General features: G+C 38.1%; 1 protein-coding gene across 3 annotated transcripts in view; it reads left to right on the top strand.

The window, feature by feature from the left end:
* The window catches only part of thoc1 (THO complex 1), an 86,606-nt gene that overhangs the window by 49,743 nt on the left and 19,428 nt on the right, over positions 1–17,435 (top strand). For all 3 annotated transcript variants that reach the window (XM_043688247.1, XM_043688246.1, XM_043688248.1), the window contains exons 11-19: positions 163–297; positions 1,469–1,569; positions 2,482–2,548; positions 7,716–7,766; positions 9,284–9,354; positions 12,566–12,661; positions 14,022–14,087; positions 14,976–15,059; positions 15,162–15,309. In XM_043688247.1, the coding sequence (XP_043544182.1) occupies positions 163–297; positions 1,469–1,569; positions 2,482–2,548; positions 7,716–7,766; positions 9,284–9,354; positions 12,566–12,661; positions 14,022–14,087; positions 14,976–15,059; positions 15,162–15,309 (819 nt within the window). The remainder of the gene's footprint in view (positions 1–162; positions 298–1,468; positions 1,570–2,481; positions 2,549–7,715; positions 7,767–9,283; positions 9,355–12,565; positions 12,662–14,021; positions 14,088–14,975; positions 15,060–15,161; positions 15,310–17,435) is intronic.

Here is a 17,435-nt window from a genome sequence, read left to right as displayed (position 1 = left end):
ATCTGTGATTAAAAGAAGAATATCTCTGTGTTTGTAAAATGTTTGTTTGATTCTGTATAATTGAATGGTCTGTACGTTAACCCTGATCCATACAAGTAATACAGTTTGATGGGTGTCTTTTTCCAGCAATAACTAACCTACTTATGTCAATTTACCTTATAGCATTCGGATGAGGTGTTGGATGTTTTCAGAAGCTACAAACTGGATGATATGCAGGCTTCAAAGAAAAAGCATGAAGAATTAAAGCCTCCAGGGGAGGAACATGTTTACTTTGCTAAATTTTTGACGAGTGAAAAGGTATTTTTATTGAGAATTTTTCAGTGTCTTTGGCTTTACTGTTGCTTGAATGTACAAGTGATTGCTTTTATTAATGACTTTTTTTGTAGACCCCATAATCAAACTCAATTTTCTACTTAACATATTGTGTAGTGGATGCACAACATTATTAAACTAGCCAATTACAATGTATGTAATATGAAAGAAATTTCTTCGATTGCAAACACATTCTGTTTCTCAAAAGTGGATAATTCATCGCATGTAAGTAAACATGACTTTGTCACATTTATTTATATGTTAACTTAAACTTCAGAAGCAAACACATTTCATGAACCATTGAATAACAGGCAATTTTGTCACCATACACAGTGTGCTGCTGAGCAGTTCAGACTTGTGCTCATGCAATTCAAATTTGCAGCAAACGTCACAACCTAAAATCTGTTTAGTGTATAGCAAGTGCACAAACTTGTGATTTCAGTCTCAGTAGTCATTTACAGATTGAAGACATAAAGGTGTAAGATTAAATAAAATGGTTATGAGTTGTTCTCCTGGTATTGTTATTTGTAAGTACTCATCAAAACTATGAACAAGTTTTATTTAGTTAGCACCTAGAACAAGGCCCCCAATATCTTGATGAATTTCACAATCAATCATTCTAACTTGGTCCTATTCCTGAGTCACTTCTGAATTCAGAGTTATACTTTGAGAAACGAAAGGCAGCTTCCATTTTAATTCCAGGTGTTTCAGAATTGTGAGCGAAGATAAATAAATATCTGTTATTACAGCTGGCTTTTTTTGAGAATGGTGAATGTAGCCTGGGAGTTGAATCTCTTTGGCTGTTAATGAATGAGATTGTATCATTATATCCCTGCATTTATGGAAAATAGTGACAAGTTTCTAAATATTTACCTCTAAGAATGGTATACAAGTTAAAATATATCTTTTGAGTTTCAAATTACTAAAAACGTTTCATACTAGGAATAAAAACCTTCTTTGAGCAGCAGGTTGTTTTCAGTTATAGAAATAATGCGCTATACCAATGGATGCCATCAACCTTTCAGCCACCTTCCTCATATTTTCCAAAATCATTTTGTGAAATGATTGCATGGAAAATTTGCTGCAACACAGTTGCTTGCTTGAATTCATAAAGTTTCACTTGCAAATTTACTGACTTTAATTTCTGTTTTGCTAGTTGATGGACCTACAGCTGAACGACAGCAATTTTAGACGGCATATCCTATTACAGTATTTAATATTGTTTCAATACCTGAAGGGTCAAGTCAAATTTAAAAGGTAACTTTTTCTGAAAATCATAAGTATACAGCTGAGGCACTACTGCACAGTTACTAAGTTTGGTGCTGTACTTGAAAACATTTCTAAGTTCTTCCAAGTAAACTTGTCTGTCGGACAATAAGAAAATCAACGTAACAAAGACATAAGTCATGAGATGAAGGGTAGACGAGACAAAAAAGGCAACCTGTTGATGAAACATTATGTTCTAGTCTTAATTTGAAAATCCTGCATTTCTGAACAACTTCTTGATGTGCAGAAACGGGTATTTCATTAGTAAGGACATTAGTGGCTGAGATTAATCAGTTTTTTCCTTGAGGGGAATAACTTTAAAGCTTATTTATTTAAGTAAACGTAAGTCTCAGGTAATGTATACCAGATCAGATCGTTGAATATGAATTCCCTTGCTGAAAAGTGAAAAAAGTTTTGCCTAGATCTTAAAAAAAATCTCCAATACTGCTTCTAATTATCACACTATTTTACTACAACTGTTGGAAGTAAATGTGCGATTAAAGAAAAAGACACACAGGATTTTTTGCTTTATAAACTCATGGATAGTATGCAAATGATTGAGAGATGTCATCTATGGACTATAAACTGCAGAGTGTGGTGCGTCATCCCTCCCATCCCTCTCTAATAATTGTCTAGGCCATGATAAGGCTAAAATGTGACCAATATCTTATCCACTTTACAAGATGTATTCATAATATGTAACTCAAGCATCTTAGACTGACTTATGCAATGGGAAGTTAAATTAGTCTTACATTAGTGAGGAAGATGCTTAGTCCTATTATACAGGATGGTGGTGTTTGTGAACACAGAGCACAAATAATGAGTAATATTTGAATACCACTATCTGCATCTGTTAAAAACCATTGTAAATGACATGTGATTTGGTATAATTCTGCTTCACAGTTCCTCTTGTGTGTTGACTGATGAACAATCTCTCTGGATTGAAGATACCACCAAAGCAGTTTATCAGGTTGGTATAAAGGAATTAATTGCTAAGTTGTACCATAACATCGAATTTTTTTTTTCTCTCTCTTTCCTCACAAGTTGTGATTTTCAAAAAAAATACTAGCCAATATATGTTTTCATTAGTCTTTGCATGGATTGCTGAGATAGTGCAGTCTAATAGAGAATTGGAAAAGATGTTTCTGTGCAATGTAAGTCCACCATATTGGAACTCTTTCCTTTGATGTCTTTTCCTCTGGTCTCAAATCTATATTAATGTCCGTTCTCCAAGAATGAAACACCTGAATAGTACCACAGTTCAGCTCCAATTATATCAAACCAGGCTGGTGGTAGACAGGGCTTGGGGGTGCTGAGCTGAAATTGTGGATTGGGTATACTATATCATTTGTTACACCTTCACCTGGATAAAAATTCCAACCAGGGATTCCGATTGGGTGGTTGAGTACTGTTGTGGTGCAATGGTGTTATCCCTATCTTTGGGCTAGGAGCCCTTTCTTTCAAGTCCCACCTGCTCCATAGATGTGTAATAACATTTCTGAGCAGGTTGATTAGAAAAATAAGATTGGATGGTTACTTTCTCTAGATGTTTAAATGCTAGACTAGTGGCTTCAGTTAGATTTTAATCCCATACCCCTGACACCGTTGAAGTGCAATTTAATTATCCATAAATGTTAGCTATTCATTGAAGTTCCCCATCCATTAATTATACAGACAGTCCCTGGGTTATGAAGTCATTCTATTCCTGTGTCCTAAGTAAGTCGATTTCTACACAAGCCACATTATAATACAGTATAATATAAAATATCCATTTGTAAATATGACCCGAACGTTCGCATGTCACATCCTTAAAATTAATAATACTATGGGATCTTGTTCATAAGTATAACGTTTGTAAGCAAGACACCACCTGTAAATAGTTCCACTGTACATTAACCTTGAAATTAAGTTGTTATCCAATACAACATTTAAAGATATTCACTTGTCCCAAGTTGTAGTTTTATTCCAGGTAATTAGTGTCTTCATGTCCTGAATGTACTTTTGTAGCTTGGGAAACTTAGAGAAGAAGCAAGTAGAAAGTACACTTATGGTTTCTCTGTTTTGTATCGATTTAAAAGTTTTAAAGAAGTCTTACTATGGAGTTTCCAATTAAATCAAAGTGCACTTCTCCCAGCAGAGTCATACTAAGAAATCTGGACATACTACAGCATCACATACTTGTTACAGCTCAGAAGGAGGCCATCGGTCCATTGCATGTCTGCTAGTTATTCAAATGAGTATCTCACCTCGTGCTATTTCTTCTCCCTTGTCCCTGTTATCCTGCACATTGATTTTCATCGAACCGTCTAATTTCCCCATTTTCAAGCAGTGCTTCCTGGACCTTAACCACTCACTGCGTGAAATTTACTAATTAATTTAAATTTGTGCCCTCTTGTTCTCAGTCTTTTCACACACGGGACCACCTCACTGTTGGCTCTGTTCAGACCTCTCAAATGTTTAAAGGATATTCAAGAGTATTTAACCCTTAGGCCTGCCCTTCCTTGAACCAGATCTCAGTTATCGCCACAGTATGATACTTTCACTTGGCAACCTACAAGTCAACTCACCAATTGTCCTTATTATAGTTTGTGCATTTATATACATGCACAGGAACTCTGATGTGGATTTTATTACTTTCTCCATTATTCTGACTCAACCTGGTAATTTATTATTCTCTATTCTAGTGCTGTCTATCTATCCCAGTATTCTGTACACCTTTGCACTCCTCTTATTGTTCTTTCCTGGTTTGCACACTCCTGTTGCGTTACCTTAAACCTTTGCCAATAGTAATGGTCAGTAGACAAGCAGAAGGCTGAAAGAATACAGCAAGCCAGGCAGCATCAGAAGGTAGAGAAGTTGACATTTCGGGTATAACCCTTCTGCTTGTCTGCTTTGGATTCCAGCATCTGCAGATTTTTTGTCTCTAATAGCAGTGGTCAGACATCCTGCATGAAACTCAGTCTGAACCATCTAGTGTTTATAGGTCCAATCTAATCCAAGAGTCTAAAGCCTATATCAACTTTTCTCTGACCCCAACTTTCCAATCACGTATTCATTTGTCTTGTCTTCCTATTTCTGTACTTACTGGAGTGATCCAGAAATTATTTTTCATACCTCTCGCAAGCTCCATATTATTGAAGTACATTTTGGGTTTATTAGATCTAAATAAATGGTAATTACAAGCACTTTCATATTGATGTATAATTATAAATTCATTAAAAAATCTGCGTAACATTACAGGCTAGTGTTCCACAAGGAACTGAGGAAGAGTTTCTTCAAATTGAAATTGTCGTCCTGATAATGAAAAAGAATGCAAATGTAGCGTATTATCCCAGCAATAACTGCGTTTTTGCTTTACAACTTCTGATAATAATATGTACCAGTGGGGAGGGCACCATGTCACTTTGTTGCAGCTGGGTGTACGACTTCTGCTAATCTGTTTATTGTGGATAGTATTAGAGTCTGACGGCCAGACCTGACAATACTGAGCCAAACCTTCTCAGATTGTGTCGTTCATAATGTTCCTAACAATTTGAGACTGAATCAGTTATTAGTTTTAAATTTTCTTGATATATTTTTGCTATCCAGAGATATTAATGGATATGATTCATGATAAATATACAGACTTGGGTTGCAGATCAAGCATAATTTCATTGAATGGCTGCACAGGCCCAAGGAGGTCCTTAGTCGACCCCTGTTTCTGTATGAGTTGGTCGTGTAACTATAAAATCAGAATAAGGTTAAGTATGATAAACCTGTATCAAATCTAAGTTCGATCACACTTCGAGTACTGAATACATTCTGATTGCCATATTTTTCAAAAAGAGACGTTGGAGAGATGCAGAGAAGATTATGTTATGAAGGTATAGTAGTGTACTGTACCTTTAAGAGAGTTAAAAAGTTAGCAAGGACTGACGAGGCACAGAGCCCTGAACAAGGTAACAATGTAACATTGGTAGGTAGTACTGAGGAAGTGGGGAGGCTGCAGAAGGAGTTTGGGAGAGTGGTCCAGGAAATGGCTGATGGAATTCAATGTGAGAAAATTCGAGGTCTTGCACTTTGAAAAAAGAATACAAGCATGGACTACTTTCTAAACGGTGAGAAAATTCGTAAAGCCAAAGTACAAAGGGATCTGGGAGTGCTAGTCGAGGATTCTCTAAAGGTAAACGTGCAGGTTGAGTCTGTGATTAAGAAAGCGAATGCAGTGTTGTCATTTATCTCAAGAGGGTTGGTATATAAAAGCACCGTTGTGCTACTGAGACTTTATAAAGCTCTAGTTAGGCCCCATTTGGAGTACTGTGTCCAGTTTTGGTCCCCACACCTCAGGAAGGACATACTGGCACTGGAGTGTGTCCAGCGGAGATTCACATGGATGATCCCTGGAATGGTAGGTCTAACATACGAGGAACGGCTGAGGATCCTGGGATAGTATTCATTGGAGTTTAGAAGATTAAGGGAGATCTAATAGAAACTTCAAGATAATACATGGCTTGGAAAGGGTGGACGCTAGGAAATTGTTTCCGTTAGGCGAGGAGACTAAGACCCGTGGACACAGCCTTCGAATTAGAGGGGGTAAATTCAGAACAGAAATGCGGAGACATTTCTTCAGCCAGAGAGTGTTGGGCCTGTGGAATTCATTGCCGCAGAGTGCAGTGGAGGCTGGGACGCTACATGTCGTCAAGGCAGAGATTGATAAATTCTTGATGTCACAAGGAATTAAGGGCTATGGGGAGAATGCTGGTAAGTGGAGTTGAAATGCCCATCAGCCATGATTGAATGGCGGAGTGGACTCGATGGGCCGAATGGCCTTACTTCCACTCCTATGTCTTATGGTCTTATTTGGTCGAAACAAATAGCAGCAGATGGGTTGCCATGAAACAAAAATAAACTCAAAATCAGCCGGTCAGTTTAAATTGTGCCCAAGACACCAAAATCCAATCAAATTGGAATTTAGTATTTTGATAATATTAAAACCAATGAAACAATCTGATGTTTTGGGGTATAAAACCATACATTTCGAACAGTTGGGGGAGAACTGCCAAAGACCAACTAATGTGGACTGGGAACTGAAGAGCTCTCTGAAAGGTACCTGTCTGTGGACAGTTTGCACAGCAGAACTTCGAGGCTGACCTGGAGAGAATCTACAAAGGAAAATATACAAAGGAGAATCGGCATATCTGACTGGTTTCGAAACGTGATTTTTTTTTGTAAATCTTAATCGGGATTTATTGTACTAGTATTGTAGAGTGGGAGGTAAAAGATAGGTTTAAGAGAAAGGAGTGGAAGTAGTTGTTGATTTTAATATTCTCTGTTGGACTTAAAGAATAAAGTTGTTAATTTTTACTTCAAATAGTGACCTTTGGGATAGTGTTTTGCCCCTCAAATCTTTACAGCTTATGGCACGAGTTGAGTTTCTCTGTTTGTCGGGTTTAAATTAGCAGAGGGCTTTACCCCGTGTCGTAACAATTTTCAAGCATGAACCAGAAACATGAGAGAGAAATCATAAGCGGTGACTTAACATAAGTCTTTAAAAGAAAAGTTATGATACGGTGAATACTGAGATAATATTTCTTTTGGTAAGGAAGAGCAAAAGTAGAGGTCATCAATATAAGCTAGTGACTAAGAAATTCTATCAGGAATTCAAAAGAAGCTTATTTCACCAAAGTGGTGAAAATGTAGAGCAAGCTACCACTGTAAGTGTGTGGAATAAATTATTTAAATGAACTTGATGGAAAGCTGAATAAGCATATGATGGAGTAGGAAATAAAAGATTACGATAGTAGATCGTTTGGACAGAATGGCCTATTTCTGTGTCATGTATCCTTCATAAAAACATAGAATGTTGAGAAAATATGCTGCAGTATTAATCTGAATTTTGGTGTTTACATGTACATACCAATGAATACTATTTTTGATTGCTCCCAGGTAGAGTTTGAACTGAAACGCTGACGTAACTATTTAAGTAAACTAAATTGTAGTCTGTTCTTGTAAAAGTTAATTTCATGCTCAGGTTATTTTAATGGAAATGCAATGTTTATCCATATTAGATTAGTTAGATTAATCAATTGTCATCCAAATCATGGAATTATTTCAACGTAAATGTCACTAACAATTTGGTTCCTTGTTTACTTTTCTAGTTATTCAAAGAGACACCACCTGATGGAGAAAAATTTTCTAGCATGGTAGAGGTATGTCAAATGATTTTGAATTTCTGAATTCAACCTATTGATTTCAGTTTGGAGTTGATTAACCACAGGAAAACTAAAAATACTTGAGTGCATGCATGTTTTTCTGAAAGCATAGTGATCAGTGATCAAGATTGCTTTTAGCTAACTTATTTTCCTCACTTTGACCCTTCTTTGCTCCTTACCTTGTCCAAGGCCACTGAGGCCAATTGTAATACCATGTTCCTTCTGTAACCAAAGTCAACGAATAACAATAAACCTTAGGAAGGATATATTGACCATGAAGGGAGTCCAGCATAAGTTTACAAGAATGATGCATGGGTTTTAGAGGTTAAGCTAGGAAGACAGATTATTAGGCCTGTTTTCTCTAAAATTTAGAAAGTTTTAAGTGGTATTCTGATCTTGGTCTTCAAGATATTGATATAAAAAGATAGGGTAGATAAAGATAAACTATTTCCATTGTTTGGGCATTTTAGAACGAGGTAACAATTTGAAGTTAGGAACAGATTGTTCAGGAGAGATGTTGGCACCAAAGGGATCTTAAGATTCCCACAAATAGCAATTGATGCTACACCTGTTGTTAGATTTAAATCTGAGACAGAGACATTAAGGGATATGGACCAGGTATACAGAATTAGGCCACAAATCTGCCAAGATAGCATTGAATAGTATAAGAGCTCAAGGGGCTGACTGGCCTACATCTGTTCCTAGATACAAACTGAATGTGAGACATTTTCAATTTATTCTTTGGATCTCTCTGTGGCTAGTGAGGTTAGCAATTATGGGCCATATTTGCCCCCACAAAAATGGTGGGCATTCTTTTTTAACCACTGCAGTCCATCTGGTGAAACTGCTCCCCAGTCTCTGTCAATCTGGAAGTTTCAGGATTTTGATGCAGTGGTAGTACATAATGACAGTAGGACAGTGATGAACTAGAGTGTTTGAGCTATAGGCTGGGACTTTTTTCCCTGGTGCGTAGAAAGTTGAGGGCTGACCTTATACAGGTTTATAACATTATGAGAGGTATAGACAAGGTGAATAGCCAATGTCTATTCCCCAGGGTAGTGGAGCCCAAAACAAGAGGGCAGAGGTTTAAGGTGAGAGGGGAAAGATTTAAAATGGATCTGAGGAGCAACATTTTAACACAGAAGATGGACCGTGTGTGGAATGAACTGCCAGTGGAAGTGGTTGATGCAGTTACAATTATAACATTTAAAAGTATTCGACACATGAATAGAAAAGATTTAGAAGGATATGGGTCAAATGCAGGCAAAGGGTGCTAGTTTGGGAAAAGAAGCATTGGACCAAAAGGTCTGTTTCTGTATTTATGAATTTAAATATGACCTTGTCAGAAAGAACTGTAAATTGGAGAAAATTTTGTTCCATTTCAGCACAGATCATTAATATATCAATTGCATTTACTTACTAAATTGCTGATGCAGCAAATTTATGAAGAGGTGAAAGCACACTGATTTGTTTTATCATGAAGTAAGAATTAATTCATTTTTATTTGATTGCAGCATATACTACACAGTGAGGAAAATTGGATTGCATGGAAAAATGAGGGTTGTCCAAGCTTTGTTAAAGAGAGGTATATCTTTTAAAACTTAATATTATTTTTAACATTCTTTTCTCTTCAGCCATGTATATACTTTATACTTTAAGGGCGAACAGGCATCTGTCCAGTGCGACTCACTTTCTTCTTAATATTCCATAGCATAACCAGTAAACCAATATGCTATGCCAGCTGACTTCTGTCAGATTACTTCTATTTTATTCTTATAAGATTGCAATTTGTCTTGTCATGAAGATTTGATTTTAATTGAAGAAATTTCAAGCAGGCAATTCTTACCAAATAATGCAGTACAAATAAAGTAATTGATATTTTCTGGTTTCATGTAAGGTTGCATTCGTATTATGTTGAGAAATGTGTCAAATTAAATTGATATAATGTAAACCTGTTCCTATGTACAAATTAAACGCGAGACATTTTCAATTTATTCTTGGGATCTCTCTGTGATTAGTGAGGCTCGCAATTATCGACCATATTTGCCCCCACAAAGATGGTGGGCCATCTTTATTGGCTGCTGCAGTCCCTCCGGTGAAACTGCTCCCAAGTCTCTGTCAATCTTGAAGTTTCAGGATTTTGATGCAATGGTAGTATATAATGACAGTAGGATAGTGATGTATTAAAGTGTTTGAGTTATCGGGATAGGCTGGGACTTCTTTCCCTGGAGTGTAGAAAGTTGAGGGGTGATTTCTGACTTGATCACTGATGGGTTGCAGTGTTAAATCAAATGTCAAAAATGGAAGTCTGGAAAGTTGCTGTATGTTTGAAATGGCAAGTGTTTTTTCTTTTTCTCACGTCCTCTTACACCATTGCACAAACTACAGACACACCTCCCACCACACGTGCACAAGCCTATTCCCAACATATATATGCACATGCACATTTCAACCACATGCTTGAATGAGTATACACATAATCCCACCAAACATGTTAAGCTGAATTAAATTGAATTGGCTTTATTATCACATATACATGGGCAGGCACACACACATTCTCTCACCAGAAATGTGCACATGATGTACATACGTACTCTCAATCTCAGTATGTACATGAGCACATGCACACATTCTTCCACCAATCACATACATCCCAGTGCATGCATGCAGTCCTTCCCACTAGGCCCATATGTACAACCACAAAGCATATGGAAGTATGTTCATACCAGACACACCCACCAACCCTATTTATACACATTCACCAGACTGCTGCATGCTGTGCACACGTAAACTCTCTCCCTTTATATACTTTGGCTTTATGAATTTTCTCACTGTTTAGAAAATAGTCCATGCCTGTATTCTATTTTTTTCAAAGTGCAAGATGTCACATTTGCTCATGTTGAATTTCATCAGCCATTTCCTGGACCACTTTTCTAAACTGTCTAAATCTTTCTGCAGCCTCCCCACCATCTCAGTACTACCTACCTGTCCGCCTAACTTCATTTCATCAGCAAACTTCGCTAGAATGTCCCCAGTCCCTTCATCCAGATCATTCATATGTAAAGTGAACAGCTGTGGCCCCAACACTGAACCCTGCAGGACACCACTTGCCACTGGCTGCCATTCCAAAAAAAAACCTTTTATCCCAACTCTCTGCCTTCTGTCTGACAGCCAATTCCCATGCCACACAAGTGTGGTACTGCCTCATTCTCCCACAACACATGCATGTGCACATGCAGTCCCAACACCATATACGTACGCATGCAAATGTGTGCGCCAGCGTGTACACTTGCTCTCATCACATGCTGTGAGCATGCATTGTTCCCTCCCCAGACATGATGCATGTGGAATCACGTGCTCACGTGGAGGCACACACATGGAACGTGCATATGCGCACAAGTGCAGATGTAGACACACATTATCCTTCTCACATGAATGCTTAGCACACACGTTTTCACAAATGTGCACAGTCATTCGCACAAGACTCTTACATGTACACACTAGGTATGTGCAACACACACACACATCCTCATGAGGCACATGCATCCAGCTACCCACATGGAAGCTAGGTGCACCGCCCAACACAAGGTGTGTGTAAATATGTATATATGCATATTTCCACCATGTTTGGCATGTACATGCATGTGCACGCACATGCACTCCCACCAGGTACATGAAGAAAGACATGCTCAGTATTTGCCCATGAAAACCTGTACTCTCATCACGCATGTGTATACGTTATCAAACAGTGAATGCATGCATACTCTCCCACCATGTGCCTATGCAGACACCTCTCCAATATACATGGATATTTCTGCCATGTGCGCGTATTCCCACACATTAAGTGCATATGCATGTCAGGCGTGTACAGATACGTGAACATATGCACATCAGGCTCATACAGACATGTGCACACACTCACACTGGCATGTACAGGTAAATACTTCTACATGCCATGCATGTGCGCACTTTATTACTCACTCTCATGCACAATATATATGTACACACACTCATGCATAGATCTGTGCATGTACTTCCCCCTCTCCAGTAGGCTTGTGCAAGCAAGCACTTGCCCTCTGCTGACTAGGCCCATACTGTGTTCACCCCCTGCCACAACCATCAGGCCCCTGCGCATGCTTCTTCCTGACTAAAAGACACTATACGTCATTCACCTCTGCCCATCAAGCCTGTACACCTACACATCCAACTCATCCTTCCACAATCAAGCACCAGCAGACAACCACACACAACTGGCACTCATGCACACATCCGGCATACAGTTTGCACATACATCGCATCTCCCTCACCCACATTATACACAGTCACCATGTCTCGCGCGTATGCATTTCTGTAACATACGTCACCCATGTGCACAACTCCTCTCTCATGCCTGCGTGCGCCACATCTCTCTCAACACAACTCTCTCTGTTTCTTGCTCTCTCTCCCCTTTCTTTCTCTCCCCCTCCCCCCTCCATCTTTATTCTCTGTTGTCCCCCCTTTCTCTACTCCGCACGCGCTCTCTCTCTCTCTCCTTCTCTCTCCCCCCAGCTCTGCCCCTCCTCACACCATATGCACATGCTATACACGTGTACACAGTGCACTTGTCACACCAGATCTCTCCCATACACTATATCTTTCATATACCATGCACACTATATCACATACATGGCAGGTATAGTATGAATGCCCCAGCCAAATCCACTGGCACATGTGTGTGAACTCTCATCTCCACATGCACTGACGCACTGGAAATCATAAATTCTCTTTGATGGTCAATTATATTTGGTTTTTTAAAGATCACTTGAATCCAAAGTTCCAAAGCCTGCAAAAAAACGACCTGCTCCTGAGGATTTCTTTGGAAAAGGACCAGGCAAGAAGGTCTTGATGGGAAAGTAAGTCTTTCTCTTCACCTTTTTTAGTTCCTTCCTTTTCTTGCATGTTTGATACTCAAATTTCTAGATGACATCTAATTTTAGTCACAATCCTCAAAATGAACTTCAAAAATGTTGCAGTTCGACAGTTATCTCAGAGCAGTCTGTCAGAAATGGGTATTCAAGGAAAGGGGTAGTTTATTTTTTAACCTCTTGATTTCATCTTTGATCCCTCAGTGGTGAAAGACACTGTTAATAGACTAAACCAATGAAACAAAATATCGTAATACATCTTTAAAATATTCCTGCCTCTTTCAATAAATTACATTTTAAAATATTTAAAATACCTTTTGTGCCCTGTAGTGTGAGGGCTTTTAGTAATGGTGCACTTGTGTCACTTTTACTGTGAGCTATATATACTCAGAACATGTGCCCTGTTCTTTGTGGACAGAAAGAACTTACGCACACCTTGCATCTATTTCATCTCAAGAAATGTAAACTAACCCTTCTATACTTCACTTCTCAAGGCACTGATTTGATCAATTGGAGTCAGGTTTTAAATTTAAATAAAACTTGTAGTCAACTATTTGGCATCATCTAACTGGTGTTCTCTTCCCGTATAAATATATTGTATTCTGTTTGGTACTAGTCATTGAGCTTGGGACTCCAGGTTATCCAGGCCTATTGTCGTATGGACAGACTGCCAAACTCTCTGAACCAACAATGAGCCTCAACTTATCTGCTAGACTGGTGTGCAATGCTCCACTCTCCACAGCAGACACTCAAAGTTTTTCTGAAGTAGAAAGCCAGAAAGGATCTTCTAGTCCTTTTATTCATGCACGTTCAGGATTGATTTGAATATGTCCAAACACACTTAATGTAGGACCTTTTATAGCTGGCAGACTCAGACCATCCAACCCTTTATTCCAAATCAGATTCTGCTTAGGTTCAAGTGATGGATAAATAGTTGATGGCTTTCTGTGCCATATAATTCACTTCTTGAAATTTCTAAAATATCCATAATTTTGAACAATGTGACTGTAACTCTTCAATGCTATATTAGAAGTTTAATTTTGCTGTTTTAAAGACAATTCTTTTAAAAAATTGAGTTAAATACTGTCAAATCTACAGTAAGGCTCTCAACGTCATCAAGATTTTCATAACTTCCAGGTTTTACACATGTATTAATGAAGTCAACATGTTTTGCATCTCGCTGCCTGCATAATCTGTGTAATAGTTTGATGAGCTAACTGGTTGTAACACCGGTTTAAAGAATTAATCTGCTTTAGTGGTACTTAAACTTATAAAATTAAGACAGCTTTGTGTAAATCTTTGCATTATCTTACTGCATATAACTAAAATCATTTTTGGTTTCCTCCAGTGAAGAATTGACACGGCTTTGGAATCTGTGCCCTGATAACATGGAAGCCTGTAAATCTGAAAGCAGGTAAGAGATGACATTAAGTCTTTATCGAAGGATATGAATATTTGACTATATTTAAATCAATCAGTTTCTGCCTTTATAAAAAGTTTGGAAGGGAACTGTATATTTGTGAATCAGTGGTAAAGGTGTTAATGCATTTATGTATTGCCACATGAAGCATTGAAAATCTATCCTGAATTTGAAGTTTCCTGCTGAATGAATGTCCAATTCAAATTGGAAAATGTGAAATACGAATGATCATGTTGAAAGTTGAACAAGGATATTGACATCACTCCTTGATGCATTCTGAAATTAACATTATCTCAGTATGCTGAAATTGCATTTTATCTGTCCTTGTGGTCAGAATTTGACTTTAATGACCTAATATGAGAAATACTTGGTTTAAAGTGATAAACTAGTTTTTGAAAGACAACTTTAAGCAACTCCGTTAACAGCTCCACAAAATTGTTTGCCTTTGGTTGTAAAAAGCTGCTTAATGAATTATCTAGGCTTCGTGTTGAGAATGTTCACTCTAATTTTTCTTAATTTCATCTCTCTGTGTCTCACTCTGTAGCACCTTCATTGCCACCACCATGTTTTTCAGCCTGACTGTATTTTCTAATTTTAATAAAGTACATCCTTGAACTTCATTGCCTACTCGTGACAGCTGTGAGCTTTCTATGGAGCTCCAACATCTGGTCTGACTAGCTTCTAGGTAGATCAGAAATATCAGATGATCTGCAAATGTCTACATGGTTGCAATTTAACTATGTTTACCTTACATTTAGTAGGTTACTGGGGTTCAGGCATCAAGTATGTTCCTTGATAAGGCTATTAGGTTTTGCAAAGGTTATTTTGCATTACACTACCATGTTTTTATCTTTACCTTGATGTGAGTTATCTGCTTTGCAGGGAATTTATGCCCACTTTGGAAGAGTTTTTTGAAGAAGCTATTGAGCAAGCTGATCCAGAAAACATGGTTGAAGAAGAGTACAAGTAAGTTGTTATTTCACAAACTTAAAGGTGTAAATCTGTTAACTTTCCTACAAAGTATTATTATAATCTGTTCATATTCTGACAGCACTTTTTACTTCACAGAGTGGTTAACAATTCCAATTATGGCTGGAGGGCCTTGAGGCTGCTGGCACGACGAAGCCCACATTTCTTTCAACCGACTAATCAGCAGTTCAAAAGCTTGCCTGAGTACCTAGACAACATGGTTATCAAATTAGCCAAGGAACTACCTGTGAGTATCTTTCCAATTTTGTGTTAATGAAGCATAAAAGTGCAGTGCCATCTTATGAAATATCTATTGTGATATCCTGACTCACTAAATCTGTTTGCTTGTGTACCATAACTGTAAGGAGCAAGAGTCTACAGTATAGCTACCACTGAACACTCTGTTTAGTTGTATTAAAACAGGCAGAGTTTAGAATGACAAGCCTGAGCCCACTACATCTCAATTATATGATTCATCACAGATTGTGAGAAAAATCAACTGACTTTAATATGAAACCCATAACAAAAAATGTACCAAAGATTTTCACAAATCAAACCATGAAATCTAGCAAGTAGGTTTAGAAGAGGCAGCAAATTGAAAAGAGTTTGAGGATGTGCTGATATTTTAAGGCAGAGGAGTATTTGAAGAATGTTCAAAATCACTAGAAACACTGCAGAAAAGAATACAAATTGGATTACAATCGGAAGAGCAGAGGTGGAGTCAGGAGCATTATTTTTAATTTGTGCTTTTAATTTGATCATTTTGGCAAGGCAACCAAACGTTACCAATCCCTAATTGTCCTTGAAAGGTGGCAGTGTGGCACCTTCTTAAACTTGCTGTGTAGTGCAGGTGCACCCACAGTGCTATTTTCTTTTCTTTCATGATTTTATACAAACAAATAGCTTGCTGCTATTTCAGAGGCAGAGATCCATTGCTCTGGATTTGGAGTCACATGTAGACTGACTCTCCTCGAATGCTGCCTGACCTGCTGTGCTTTTCCAGTTCCACACATTTTGATTGTGATCTACAGTCATCACTTTCTTCTGATTTCTGTAGACCTTGTAAAGATGACCAAATCATCCTCTAAAGGTTATTTGTGAACTACAATCCAGAAGTTTCTTCATCATAATTAAAGCAGCTAACATTCTATTCTAGATTTTTAAATGGAATTGATGCTGCCATGATATAATTTGAGCTCATATCTACAAAGCCCACTGCATGGACGGCAGAAGTTCAGTGAGGCAGCTCAGCTTTTCAAGAGAAATTAGACATCACTCATCAGCAGTGACAACAATGTTGTGGAAGAATTAGTGTGGTCCTCTGAATTACAAGTTTTGTAACAGTACCACCATGCAGACTTTCCCATCCGTATGAACATAATTGTTGAAGTAGGGAGGAGCAAGGTAAAGAATAGATTTACAGGCAAATATCCAAAAATGTGGGAAATTAATGTACAATTGGGTAAAAATTCAATGAAATTGGGAAATGTAGGAATCAAGGCACTTTTTAATAGTGTATGCAGCTAAAACTGTTTTGGATGAGTTGTGTATTCTGAAGGACTAAAGCACTCAGGACTTTGGCAAGAAACTAGTAACATTAGGGAGATGGAAATTTGAGGTCTTCATGATGACCAGAATATATAGTTGGAAAAATCTACAAAGAAGTTGACAGTTACAGGGGCAGGCAGCAAAATGAAGTTGAAGCCATGATCAGATCAGCCATACTTCTATTGGGAGGAGAAAACAAGAATGGCATCAAAACGGATTGAATTCGGCTTTGCCATTACACATGTAAATGTTGACCCCATGCTTATGAATAATATTCTCAAGGCACTGAATACTGAGAAGAAAGAACAGTGAATGCATCTTTTGGAACTAAACTTGCAAAGAACATGATGGCTACCTCATGTTCTGGCTGTGTTAAGGTGGTGGGGTTGGGGGGGGGGCATGAAACCATGCCAAGCAACAAAGTGAAGAAAGAAGAAGTAGTTAAATGCCACAGGACGGTCAAAACAGGCTAGTTAGTATAGCATATCATCACAATGAGAAAGGATGAATCAGCATTTTTAAACCCCCCACCCCGCCCAATTGATCACAACGAATTATTTTTAGTTTGAGCATGGAGCTATCAACTGTCAGCACAAGCGTAACACCAAAAGTCCTTATGGTTTGTGAGGTGTTAGATTTTTAACCGGAGAATTGTATCCTCAACAGTGGCAAAATTAGAAAATACCTTTGTGATTTCGGTGAATGGTGGTTTCCCAATTTGCTTTTTCACGAAGTATTGTCTTCTGACATGCTGAGGCAAACTAGGGAGGGAAGAGAGAAAGAGAGGTCTTGAATTCTTGTTGCTATCAATCCATAGTTCTTCGT

The sequence above is a fragment of the Chiloscyllium plagiosum genome, chromosome 4 (genome assembly GCF_004010195.1).
Source record: "Chiloscyllium plagiosum isolate BGI_BamShark_2017 chromosome 4, ASM401019v2, whole genome shotgun sequence".
Taxonomy (NCBI): Eukaryota; Metazoa; Chordata; class Chondrichthyes; order Orectolobiformes; family Hemiscylliidae; genus Chiloscyllium; species Chiloscyllium plagiosum.
This window is presented reverse-complemented; position numbering and strand designations above follow the sequence as displayed.